Source organism: Dipodomys spectabilis, unplaced genomic scaffold (genome assembly GCF_019054845.1).
Source record: "Dipodomys spectabilis isolate Male_0828 unplaced genomic scaffold, ASM1905484v1 ptg000018l, whole genome shotgun sequence".
NCBI classification, from domain to species: domain Eukaryota; kingdom Metazoa; phylum Chordata; class Mammalia; order Rodentia; family Heteromyidae; genus Dipodomys; species Dipodomys spectabilis.
In genome coordinates this window covers 14554950-14568297 of record NW_024870695.1, presented here as the reverse complement: position 1 = coordinate 14568297, position 13348 = coordinate 14554950, and the positions used below count along the sequence as shown (strand labels likewise).

General features: G+C 46.7%; 1 protein-coding gene across 2 annotated transcripts in view; it reads right to left on the bottom strand.

The window, feature by feature from the left end:
• The window catches only part of Sp2 (Sp2 transcription factor), a 29844-nt gene extending 17006 nt beyond the window's left edge, over positions 1-12838 (bottom strand). Inside the window, exons 1-2 of one of the 2 annotated variants that reach the window (XM_042670982.1) lie at positions 12771-12838; positions 10606-10781 (exon numbers count right to left, since the gene is read on the bottom strand). In XM_042670982.1, the coding sequence (XP_042526916.1) occupies positions 10606-10639 (34 nt within the window). In that variant the 5' untranslated portion in view covers positions 10640-10781; positions 12771-12838. The remainder of the gene's footprint in view (positions 1-10605; positions 10782-12770) is intronic. The other variant, XM_042670992.1, reaches the window with a different exon arrangement.
• Positions 12839-13348: the final 510 nt, after the last annotated feature.

Here is a 13348-nt window from a genome sequence, read left to right as displayed (position 1 = left end):
GTAGAGTGCTTGCCTTGCATGCATGGGCCCTAGGGTCGATTCCTCAGCACCACATAAAGCAGAAAAAGCTGGAAGTGGCGCTGTTGCTCAAGTGGTAGAGCACTCGCCTTGAGCTAAAGAGCTGAGGGACAGAGCCCAGGCCCAGAGTTCAGGCCTCATGACCGACCAAAAAAAAAAAATCAAGAGGCTGAGATCAAAGCCAACCTGGGCAGGAAAGTCTGCTAGATTCTTTATCTCCAATTAACCACCAAAAAAAGCTGAAAGTGGAAGTGTGGCTCAAGTGGAACAGCGCTAGCTTTGAGCACAAAAGCTCAGGGACAGTGCCCAGGCTTAGGACCAACATGCAAAAATAAATAACAAGAAGACAGAGCTTAACAGTACTTGTCATGTAAAAACAAAACAAAACAAAAATTAGTGGCTTTTGACTCAAAGCTAAATGAGAACCAGTAGAATCTACATATGATTGCCAAAGAAGCTACTACAATCTTGGACTGCATTTCTAGAAACTTAATCATAGAACAAGAGAAATCATAGTCCCAGTGGATTATGCATATCAGGCCATGTCTAGAGAGTCAGGTTGTGTGTGCTTTGAGGGATATTTCCAAAGGGGGATTTTTAACTGGAGCTGATTTAAAGGAAAGCAGCAATGGTTGTAGCCAGGGTATGTGGGTAGGGACATTCACTGGGGTACTTGTTTCATACAGTTTCAAAGGGTTGAATCAAGACATCAGAACAGACATTGTAAAGATTTCAGTTTAATTTAAGAGAACTTTTAAGCGATGGGATCAATTGCCTTTGGGGGTAATGTTCTCTCTCTCTGGAACTGGTTAACCAGATGAAGGATATATGTTTCTGTTGGAGATGGGATAGGAAATCAAAGCAAATAATTCTTAAGATTTCTATACTTTTGGGGGACTGGGTGGATATAGCTCAGTGGAATGGCAGTAGCCTAACATGTGCAAGGCCCTGGAACTGATGCCCAGCACGAGGAAAAAAGAGAAAAAAAAGTAAGATTTTTACATTTTTCATGTTGCTGATAAAAACAGGAGATAGGTGCTGACAGGGCTGAGAAGGCAGATGAGACCTCCTAGGAGACATGTTGGAGCTCTCAAGTTCACAGCTAAACATGGTCAGTGACTCTCCCTCAGTCAGACACCACCCTGTGTTATGAAACCAAGGAACACAGAACAAGACAGAATGAAAATGAAATGAAAACTGACCCAGCACTTTCTAATTATCCCCCCTTCCCACAAGGCAGTCATTAATTACCCTGGACTCAAAGCGTTTAGAGACCCCGCTGGGTGCTGGGCTTCTTCAGTTAAAGTAGAATCTACTGAGGCAAGCTGCAGACTGCAGGCTTCCATGCTGCGACATTTCAGTTTGGTTTCATTTTCCTCCCCGGCTGGTTCTGAAATACTCCTCTAGATATTAAAGCACTCTAAGGATGTCTCCTAGTGTCACTCAAAGCTTTATATTCCCTGGGCTGTAGACTTGAATGGTCAAAATAGAGACTACTGTCCCTGCCATGGCAGAATTATGTCCTGGAAAACCACTGAGAAAAGAGAAGGGAAAAAAGAAGTACTTCCAGTTAGTTTTGGGGAATGAAAGTGGATGAGAGGTAGCCAGATATGTAACTGCATGATTATGATCAAAGGTACCGTGAATCCTCATTAATTTGGAACCTTTTTATTTAAAACGTATAATGTGATATAAATTATACTTAACTTTTCCTTTATACTATTGAAAGCACAGCTAAGTATATGAAGATAGACTCAGGCGTAGTTATGTAATTGTTTTATACCACTTCCACCATTTTAACAGTATCATTTGCTTTTAACAGCAATTAACATCTAGTTGTAGAAAACTACACTTAGTAACATTGATAAGATTTATCAGATAGTCTTGAAAGAAAATACTGATCTCTTTCAAAGTTGTATTATTTACAGACTTTTCATTAATTCAGGTTGACTAAAACCTCCTCAACAGTCCCTAGGATGATGAAATTTTACAGTGATTATTTTTTTTTGGGGGGGGGGGTCGATCATGGGACCTGAATTCTGGGCCTGGGCGCTATCCCTCAGCTCTTCAGCTCAAGGCTAGCGCTCTTCCACTTGAGCCACAGCACCCACTTCCGGCTTTTTCTGCTTATGTTGTGCTGAGGAATCATGCATGCAAGGCAAACACTCTACCACTGAGCCACCTTCCCAGCCCCCCCACCTTTTTTTTTTTTTTGTCGGTCGTGGGGCTTGAACTCTGGGCTTGGGCGCTGTCCCTGTGGTCTTCAGCCCAAGGCGAGTGCTCCACAGCTTGAGCTACAGCACCACTTCCGGTTTTCTGGTGGTTAATTGGAGATAAGTGTCTCACGGACTTTCCTGCCCAGGCTGGCTTTGAACCTTGATCCTCAGATCTCAGCCTCCTCAGAAGCTACCATTACAGGCATGAGCCACCGGCTCCCGGCTTTTACAGTGATTTTCTATACAATAGTAGTACATCTCTTAGGCCCCAAGAAAAACTAAAGGTATATAGAACAAGACTTGCCGTAGCATGAACAGAGGTGCCAGGTGTCTAGTAGGACCATACTTACTCTAAAGAAGCTATTACAATCTTGGGACTGTATTTCTAAAAACTTAATCATAGAACAAGAGAAATCATAGTCCCAGTGTATTATGCATATCAGGCCATGTCTGGAGAGTCAGGTTGTGTGTGTTTTAAGGGACATTTCCAAAGGGGGATTTTTAACTGTTGCTGATTTAGAAGAAAGCAGCAATGGTTGTAGTCAGGATACCAGGGTGGGGACATTTACTAGGAATTTCCTCCCCCCATATTGGAAACCAACTGAACCTCAAGACTGACAGAAAAGCATCTAGTCTCCTGGCTCTTATCCTCCACCTCCACCACCTATTCTCTAGCACAGCCCCCCTCTTCCCTCTCTCCTAGGCCAAACTTGGTGTGGTGAAATTGCTACCAAATGGACTCTACAGTCTCCTCCCTACTTCTGCCCTACACTCTGTTGGCTGCTCCTGCTCAGGTCCCATCAACCTCCTTACTGCTACACCAGATCTCTATTGTTGTCTCCTCCCCGAAACGCCTATGGATTTTCTCCCACCTCTTCCCTTTGTGGACTCCTTTTTTTCTGTCAGCTGTGGAACTTGAACTCAGGACCTGGGCACTGTCGTCGAGCTCTTTTGCTCAAGGCTAGCACTCTATGACTTTAAGCCACAGTGCCATTTCCAGTTTTTTTGTGTGTGTGGCTAATTAGAGTCTGTGAGACTTTCCTGCCTGGGCCAACTTTGAACAGCAATTCCTCAAATCTCAGCCTCCTGAGTAGCTAGGATTACAGGCATAAGCCATCAGCACCTGGCTATGGATTCTTTTCCTTGCCACCCCTAAAAATGTGGCGTGTTTTTTTTCCCCTTCACCCAACAATCCACTCACAGTCAGTGTAGGCACCACTCCCATGGCATCAGGTTCCTGCTATAGGCTGAAAGCTCTAAGGCCTCTCCAGTGCATACTAGTCTAGTACACCCAGCCCCGTGGGACTCTATTTGGACTGGCCACAGACACTCCCAACCCTGAACATTTCCTCCTAGAGTTTCTCATCCCTAGCTTGAGGCCTCCTTCCAGACCCTAAAGGAGCCCTTATCTCTGCTGCTGCCCTTCTCTTGTTAGAACATTTTGTCTTCCTTCAATCTTTCAGGTTTGTTTTTTTTTTTTTTGTTAGTCGTGGGGCTTGAACTCTGGGCATGGGGTCTGTCCCTCAGCTCTTCAGCTCAAGGCTAGTGCTCTACCACTTGAGCCACAGTGCTACTTCTAGTTTTCTGGTGGTTAATTGGAGATAAGAGTCTCGTAAACTTTTTTACCTGTACTGGCTTTGAACTGTGATCCTCAGATCTCAGCCTCCTGAGTAGCTAGGGTTACAGGCATGAGCCACTGCCGCCCAGCTTTCAGGCTGTTTTGTGAGTGTGTTTTTCCCCCCAGTAAAATTATTTTTTTTTGGGGGGGGGTCCGGTTGTGGGGCCTGAACTCTGGGCCCGGGCACTGTCCCTCAGCTCTTCAGCTCAAGGCTAGCGCTCTACCACTTGAGCCACAGCGCCACTTCCAGATTTTTTTCTTTTTGCATATGTGGTACTGAGGAATCGAACCCAGGGCCTCAGGCATGCAAGGCAAGCGCTCTACCACTGAGCCACCTTCCCAGCCCTCCCCCAGTAAAATTATTAAGTGATGTTATAGAGATGTCCTATCTTGAGATGAGGTGAAGTCCTTTGGTAAAATACTACTCATGGGCTGGGAAGGTGGCTCAGTGGTAGAGCGCTTGCCTTGCATGCTCGAGGCCCTGGGTTCGATTCCTCAGTACCACATAAGCAAAAAGAAAAAAGCCGAAAGTGGTGCTGTGGTAGAGCACTAGCCTTGAGCTGAAGGACAGCGCCCAGACCCAGAGTTCAGGCCCCACGACCGGACCCAAAAAAAAAAAAAAAAATACTACTCATTACAATAATCATGGGCCTAATGTGAGTGAATGGGCCTGCTTCCCAAGTTGGACTATGTCTGTACTGAACTACTGAAAAGAGACTCAGTTCCCAGCACAGGACCCCTCCAAAGGCCTTACAAGTATCTTATTAAAGGTAGTCTCTCTTCTGGTATCTTCAAGAGAAAACTGAGCAGGATCTTAATGTGAGATAAACCAATCATGATAATTTTACCTCCTCAAGAGAAATCTTTCTGCTTTCTACTCATGGCTCAAATTCCACACTCAAGCTTTGAGTACTCAGCTTGTTTTGCCTCCTGCATTCCTACTATCTTGGCTAAGGCTTCTTTGGCCCTCTGCTATGGTATTTCCCCTGGAGGAATTTCACTCTTTCCAAATAGGCCTTCTGTTGGCTATTTTGGTCAGCTCAGCTGGGCCAGAAGCCAACAAAGCAGTTTCTAAGCCCAGACATTCCCAGTTGCCTAGCCTGGAAGCACTCAGGGCTTCTGAGAGGAAAGAAGCCACAGCTGGTTTTAGAGAACAAAGATGGACCTTGAGGCTGAGAATCAGCTTGGATCAAGGAGGGAGCTGCAACCTGGGTGGAGAAAAACTCCAAACCATACTAAACTACAGATTTTTTTTTTTATTCCATTGTGGGGCTTGAACTCTGGAACGGGGTACTGTCCCTCAGCTCTTCAGCTCAAAGCTAGTGGTCTACAGCTTGAGCCACAGCGCCACTTCCAGCTTTTTTTTTTTTTGCTTATGTGGTGTTGAGTAATCAAACCCAGGGCCTCATGTATACAAGGCAAGCACTCTACCACTGAGCCACATTCCCAGCCCCCTGCTGAACATTTTAGAAAAGCTAATCTCCACAATCACAGTAGCTATTATAAACAAGGCCCAGGAAATAAGTTTAGTAACTTTCATTGCCACAGGCCAAAGTGGGAAGAGGAAAGTGAATAGGAAAGGACCTGGAAGAATCCCTCACAACCATCCCAGGTGACCATGCAGAGGCAGGCGGCAGGCAGGCACAGGAGAAAGGTTACTACAAGGTTTATTAGAGGGGCCATATATCCCCAGGAGAGGGAACACATGGCATTTGCCCCTATCCAGGTGGCAGGAAGGTCGGAGGGAGGAAGTGAGGGCAGAAGTGAGCTAAGTGCCTACAAGGTGGGTCTGGGCGGAGAGAGGGAGAGGCCAGCTGTATGGCTGGAACTCTAGGGCAGGGAGAAGCTCAGGTCTGGTAGAGCTGAGGACCAGAGGTAGGAACCAAGATCTATCTCTGTCCACTACCCCCCCCCCCCACCCCATATTCTCACCCCCTTGTATTCTGACCCTGTAACTCAGCCCATGTCCATTATTTCATCAAGTTAAAATTCCCTCCGTTACTTTTCTCCTTTTCAGATATGACTCTACTATCTTACAGGCAGTTTTTGTCTCATAATAGTTCAACATTTTATTTATTTTTTTGTCACTCGTGGGCTTGAACTCTGGGCCTGGGCCCTGGCCCTCAGCTCTTCAGCTCAAGGCTGGTACTCTACCACTTGAGCCACAGTGCCACTTCCAGTTTTCTGGTGGTTAATTAGAGATAAGAGTCTCATTGACTTTCCAGCCCTGGCTGGCTTTGAACTGCAATGCTCAGATCTTAGCCTCCTGATTAGCTAGGATTACAGGTATGAACCACCAGCGCTCGGCTCTAGCTTTTTTTTGGGGGGGGTGGGGGGGTGGGGGTAGGGGTGCGGTCGTGGGGCCTGAACTCTGGGCCTGGGTGCTGTCCCTCAGCTCTTCAGCTCAAGGCTAGCGCTCTACCCCTTTAGCCACAGCACCACTTCTGACTTCTTTTTTCTTTTTGCTTATGTGGTGCTGAGGACTCCAACTCAGGGCCTCATACTTGCAAGGCAAGCGCTCTACCACTGAGCCACCTTCCCAGCTAGCTTATTTTTCTTGAGAAGGAGTCTTGTAGTCTTTTCTGCTTGGGCTGACCTAGAACTGTTATCCTCCTGATCTCAACCTCCCAAATAGCTAGGATTACTGACTTAAGCCCTAAACAGTGCTCCTAGTATCTCCAATTTTGTGTCTCTTTCAACATTCTTTCCCTGTAGCAGATGCTAATTCCATCCTAGCTACTCAGCCCTAAAACCTTAGGACTTATCCTTGACTTCTGTTTATACTCTACGTCTAACACTAAACACCTGTATTCCAAATATATATCAAATATGACTGCTTTCACTACCTCCTCTCATCATCCAGGTTCATGTCTCCATCATCTCTCACATGGATAAATAAGAAAGCAGCCTGGCTGGGCATTTGACCATGGCCCTATTAGTCTATTCTCAATATGTACCAAGCTCGAATAAAATCATATTACTCCTCTGCTCAGAGTCCCCTAATAACATTTCATATTCCATTCAGTCATAGCCCCTAACATGATGCAGGATTCTAGGTGAGCTGGCTCCGTCACCCCTTTGACCTGCTTACCTGTCATTCTCCCTTACTGCCCTAGCCTTTCTGGTTTCCCTGCTATTCTAGAATGTATCAGGTGTGGATCCTTGTCAGGACCTTTTTTACTTGCTCTTTTGTCTGCTTGAGTTCTTACACACACTTTCCAAATTGAACATGGCTCAGTCTCCTCGTCTTTCAGGCTTGTTGCCTTCTCACTGAGATCGTTCTATGCAATCTGCCCTCTCCCTCACATTTTTCCTACTCTTCTATTTTTATCCTTAGTACTGCTCTCTTTCTAGTAAGTACCTAGGGTTATTTATGTACTGCCTCACTAAAAATGTGAGTTTCCTAAAGGAAAGGACTTCTGTCTTACTGATGTATCGTCTACGACCTGGCCATGGCAGGTGGTTAATATACATGTTGAAGACATGCAAGAATGAACAATTCTAGAGGAAGGCAGAGGGGGAGAACCCAAGGAAAAGGCCTGCAGATTTGTGTATTCTGGCACTGGATGTAGAGTGACTCCACAGGTTAGCACAGCTGTTCCCATAACAGATGGAACGCTAAACCCAACCATTTTCTTAGACCTGAGCTCAGGCCACCACAGACCAATGCTGTTTCTAGACAAACACTTCAATATCTATGCCTCATCCATACACACACACACGCTGTAAATCTTCTTTCAATTAACATGCATGGGATAAGGTCAGTTATCTGAATATAAACCCCCCGCCCCTGGTCTGTCTCCAGTCTGAGTTCCTCTCCCTAAAATGTGATGCTTTTTCATTTGCCCTAGCCTAGGGACCAGCTACTGAAATGATTAGTGACTTCATCTCCCCTGGAAAAAAAAAAGGGGGGGGGGGGGCTGGCTTATTACTGACTCTCTGTGAAGACAAGGAAATATTGTTTTTTTTTTATTTATTTTTGCCAGTCGTGGGGCTTGAACTCGGGTCCTGGGCACTGTCCATGAGCTTCTTTGCTTCTTTTTGCTCAAGGCTAGCACTCTACCACTTAAGCAACAGTGCCCCTTCTGGCTTTTTTCTGCTTATATGGTACTGAGGAATTGAACCCATGCTTGCTAGGCAAGCATTCTACCACTAAGCCACATTCCCAGCCCTCTGATCTATTTTTTTTAGACTAATCTGAAATTAAGTCTAAGAAAACTAAATATTGACTATGGGAAGAAATGGCTCACTTCCAGTTCCCTGGCCCTTCTTACTGTCTCTTGTTCCTTATTCACACTATCTTAGAGGCCACATTATGACTTTACCAAATCCCACAAGAATGGTGACAACCCCAGAGAAGAGGCTCAAGAAAGACAACATTTGGAGATGTGAAAGCTAGTGACTGCTAGCTCCTTCTGAGCCACTTTCAACTTGTAGTCAAGATGAAAGGCCAGTTAATAGCTTAAATCATCACATAGGGGTAAAATGGCATCCTAAAGCACTTAGCATCAATCACCAGAACGAAACTTCTGCATTGTAATGTGGTAGCTTCCAGTAGGCACAGCAGACATTTCTGATGTTGAAACAACATGCAACTAAGGGAATGACATGCCCAACAAAAGATTCCAATGGCTGGGCCTGTAAGCATGCCTGTCCTGTGATGTAAGCAGTCTTGACATTTCAACACACTGAGATACACTAAGATGGAGTGTTCTGCCCATTTATAGCCTCTTGCTTTTGGCAAAGTTTATCTACCTAATGCGTGCCAGCCTGAAGCCTACTCTGATGAGAGGCATGGTGATCCCTGTGCCAGTTGTAGCCACAAAGCACCGAACAAGAACACATCCTAGGTGGAGTGAAAGCCCAGCTTCACCCATGTTGCTAATGCTGGCCCTGAGCCTACTCCTGGGGGCTCTTTTCCAGTGTCATATGAAGACTAGAAAAAGTTTTCCATTTCACAATCTGTTAACTAGAACAAATCCACCCATACCACCTGGAAGCATCTCCTCAAGGGCAATCTCCAATTCCATTCCTAGTCTGACAATGCCCTTGGGTTAGAAATGTCCCAGTTTTACCTTCTTCTTTCATCTTTCCACTCAGCTACAAAGATTACCAACAGAAAAATGAGACTCCCTACCTTAAAGTCCTACAGGAAAGATGTTGGTCAAAAGATATACCAGTAACAAGAGAAGTAACATTTTAATGAAAAGAGAAGGAAGGGAAAAAAAAGGGAGGGAGAAAAAGAGGGAGAGGGAGAGGGAGAAAGGGGGAGGAGGAGGGGCGGGGGGAAGAGAGAGATTCCTCCCCTTATAACAAATTTAGGGGGAAAAAAAATCACACAAATATTTGCTGAGTATTCAAAACAAAAGCAAAACAAAAACAGTAAATCCACTCTATGACATACATTTCTCAAACCCAGAAATATACTTTTGTGGTCCAGTCTAGAGGTAATGTTCCTAGTTTGTTGTTTTTTTTTTTTTTTTTTTTTTGGGTCCAGTCATGGGGCCTGAACTCTGGGCCTGGGCACTGTCCCTCAGCTCTTCAGCTCAGGGCTAGCGCTCTACCACTTGAGCCACAGCGCCACTTCCGGCTTTTTTCTTTTTTGCTTATGTGGTGCTGAGGAATCGAACCCAGGGCCTCAGGCATGCAAGGCAAGCACTCTACCACTGAGCCACCTTCCCAGCCCCCCCTAGTTTGTTTTTGAGACAGGGTTCTACTATGTAGCCCAAGCAGATCTCAATCTCTATATTCTCCCATATCATTCACCACCATGCCTGTCTGTGTTCCTGGTTTAGAATATACTGGGAAGAAATTCATAAACCCATTAAGCTGCCCAAAGGAACACTTCAGACATACTACCCAATGAACTTATTACAAAAAAAAAAAAAAGGTCTAGTACTGGTGGCTCCTGCCTGTGATCCTAGCTACCCAGAAGGCTGAGATCTGAGGATCACAGTTCAAAACTGGCCCAGGCAGAAAAATCCATGAGCCTCTTATTTCCAATTAATTAGCAAAAAAACAAAAGTAGATGTGTGGCTCAAGTGCCAGTCTTGAGTGAAAAAGCCAAGGAAGATCAAGAGGCCCTGATCAAACTGCCTCCTTCACCCCCCAAAAGACCAACTTGAGAGAAAATGTATTCTCCAGTTTTACAAGATGAACCAATTATCCTAAAAACTGAGCTCTGTTCCTACCATTACATCTCTAAAAGTTCTGTTACAAGCCAGGCGCTGGTGGCTCATGCCTGTAATCCTACCTACTCAGGAGGCTCTGATCTGACAATCACGGTTCAATGCCAGCCTGGGCAAGAAAGTCTGTTAGACTTTTATCTCCAATAAGCCACTCAGAAAACCAGAAGTGGTGCTGTGGCTCAGTGGTAGAGTGCTAGCCTTGAGCTGAAGAGCTTAGGGATAGCACCCTGGCCCAGAGTTCAAGACCCACAACCAACCAACAAATAAATAAATAAGTCATAAGGGCTGTTTGTGCAATACTTGCTTAAAGTAAGATTAGGAATTGCCACATACCTATTGCAAAGGACTGTTCATTTTCTGATACAAGAAACTTTTCAAGTTCTCCAAAAGTCTGCTATTAACTACTAGAACTTATAAGTTAAAAGAATGAGGCCAGAGGCATGGCTCAAGTGATACAGTGCCAGCAGAGCAGAGCCAAGCAATACTGAAGCCCTGAGTTCAAACCATAGTACAAAAAAAAAAAAGTAGTAATTCAAGACCAAGATATCAAAATGAACTACCCTACCTGCTGGAATGCCATGAGGTTCTGACCCAGACATCTTCCAAAATTTTACAGCTCTCTCCTCTTTGAAGGGCCTCCAGAGGCCCTAACTTTGACTAGAATCTGGGGGAAAGGGGTAGTGGCTAGTCTATTTGCTGTCCACAGGAATGCCAAACTCTTCCTCCTGGATCCAAGTCTCCCTGCAGGGCAATCAGAGGGATCCAATTATGAGCAACTCTAGTTGAGTCTTTTTGGCAGAGTCTGTATCCTTAGCAGCTCAGCTCAGGGCTCCTAATTATGTCATGATAGCTTTTTGTTGTTGTTTTTAACCAGAGAAGTTAAGCCTCTGTACAACCAAGTAGAAGAACTACAATAAGGAAACTTCCCCTTCACCCCTGCCCAGCCGATGAGAAACCATTTCCAACAGGTATTATTGCCTGTTAATATTATTTTCTGACAGATTCGCCCCTTCATCACAGGAATTTAAAACCGAACAAGACAGTGCACTTATTGCGGTTATATTTTCACTACTACAGATTTGTGTTAGTAATTGAAATTACTGCTGTGGTCCTGCTCTGCCTGAATCATTCCCTTTGCTAGCCAACACTCAAAACTTTCTAACCCTAAATATTTTACCTAAAAAATACCACTCAAAGCTGTGGTAAACACTGTAATCCTGGATACTCAGGAGGCTGAAATCTGAGGATTATTGTTCCAACCTAGCCAGTGTAGAAAAGTCACTGAGACTCTTATCTCCAATTATCAACAAAAAAAAGCTGGAAAGGGCCAGAAGAGAGGCTGTGGCTCAAGAGACAGAGTACTAGCCTTGAGCAAAAAAAAAAACCTAAGGGACAGGAGGGAGGACCGGTGAAGAAAAGCAATCATGATATTCAGTATACACATGTGGAAAATAACCTATGCAATTTTTGTGGGCAGAGATGAGCTGGGGAAACCAGGGGAAAACAAAGGAAGGGTTGACATTGTCCAAAAAAAACCAAAAACAACGTATTCATTACCTGACTTATGAAATGGTAACCCCTTTGTACTACACCACAATAAAATTATATTAAAAAAAAAACAAAAAACCTAAGGGACAATGCCCAAGTCTTAAGTTCAGGCCCCAGCACACACACAGACACACACACACACACGCAGCAGCAGCAATGGAACCTGACAGGATTTTTTGAATAAAAATCAAAGAACGTAGTAAGGACAGGTTTCTCATTGCCCAAAATAGAAGGCACATTTCCTTCCGAACGAAGATCAGAAAGCCACTGAGAAGAAACGGAAGCAAGGATAGGCAGCTGAAAACCATGAAATCAGCAGAGGGGATGGCTATGGGGTGGATGGAGGAAGGGACCAAGTGCCTATTTGGTTTTATTTATCAGGCGATCTGCCAGGCCTGCCCCTGGGCTGCGGGATTTCAGAGGTCTCCCCCGCAGGGACATCAGATAACAAGCTCGGGAGCTCCTCTACAAGTTCTCAGACTTCTCAAAATTCCAAGAGCCGGTCGCTGTCTCGTTGGAGACTTAGGGACCCCAGTGCAAGCATTAAAAAGCGGCTTGGGCCCACTCCCCCCCCCCCCCACCCCCAGGTCTAAGGCCCAGAAAGTTCCCTCGCCTCCAGACACCATCTCCGGATTGGGATAAATCGCGGAGCACGTTGAAGTCTAGGCCCATCTGGCAGACACCGTCCGGGTTTCAGGTATCCCCTCCCTCCTCTCAGACGCCAGAAGGCCTGAACGCCTGAGGGCACCTAGAGGTGAGGCGTCCGGGCGCCCCAGAGGGGAAGCCTGAGGAGCGTCCGCCATTCCTCAGGGCCGACCCAGGTACAGGTCCGCGGGCCGGGCGGCGCTCAACCCGGCTGACAACCTCTCCTGAGGGGTGCCAGGCTCGCCCCGGTGCCCGCTCCTCACGCCGGCCCCCGGAAGCGCCTCACTCCCGCCCAGCGGGCTCCGAGGGGGCGGGGAGTCGAACGCCCCCTTCCGGGTGCCTCCGCCCGGCTCACCAGCCGCGCTCCTCCTCCAGGCGGGAATCCTCCCTCCCCCGCCCCTCCCGTAGCCGGGCCCCGGTGCCAGGCCCAGCCCCAGGGGGGAACCCTCGGCCCCGGCCTCCCCTCCCCGCGGCCTCTGCCCGTCTTCCCGACCCTTGAGGTCCAGGAAGACCCCGCCGGCAGAGGCCGGGACCCACCGCTCATTACGACATCTTCCTCCCTGGCCTCCGACGCCTCCGCCGCCACCGAGAGCCTGACACCGCCCGCCTAGCACCCGCCAATCCCGGAGCCCGCCACTGCCCGAGCGACGGCAGCGTTTACCAATAAGCGTTCGGGACACTGGGGACCGACAGCACTACTAACTAATCAACGAGAGGCATCTAGAGCGACATTGGTTAGGCCAATAGGGCGGTGAGGCGTCACTGATGGACGGTAGAGACCACCAACCGGAAATATATTGAGAAATGAGCGACGTATTCGCCGGCCAATTGGTTGGAGGTAAAGTCCCGCCCACCAGGTAGTTGATAGACAGCAACAGGAAGCTAGATAGGGTGGGCTCAACTGAGGAGTGTTTCTGTATTGGTCGTGGTTGACCTTCCACCCACCTCTAACCCAGAAGATGGGTGATAGATCTGCCCTCAAGCCAATCAGAAGTCTTTAGGGTGAGGCCTATAAAATGCATATACCTTGCGCCTGACGCTTAGTGTTGGCACAGGTGAGTCCGGGTACTCCCTCTTCTGTGCTGCCGCTGTCAGCTTCCACTCATCCCCGGTGA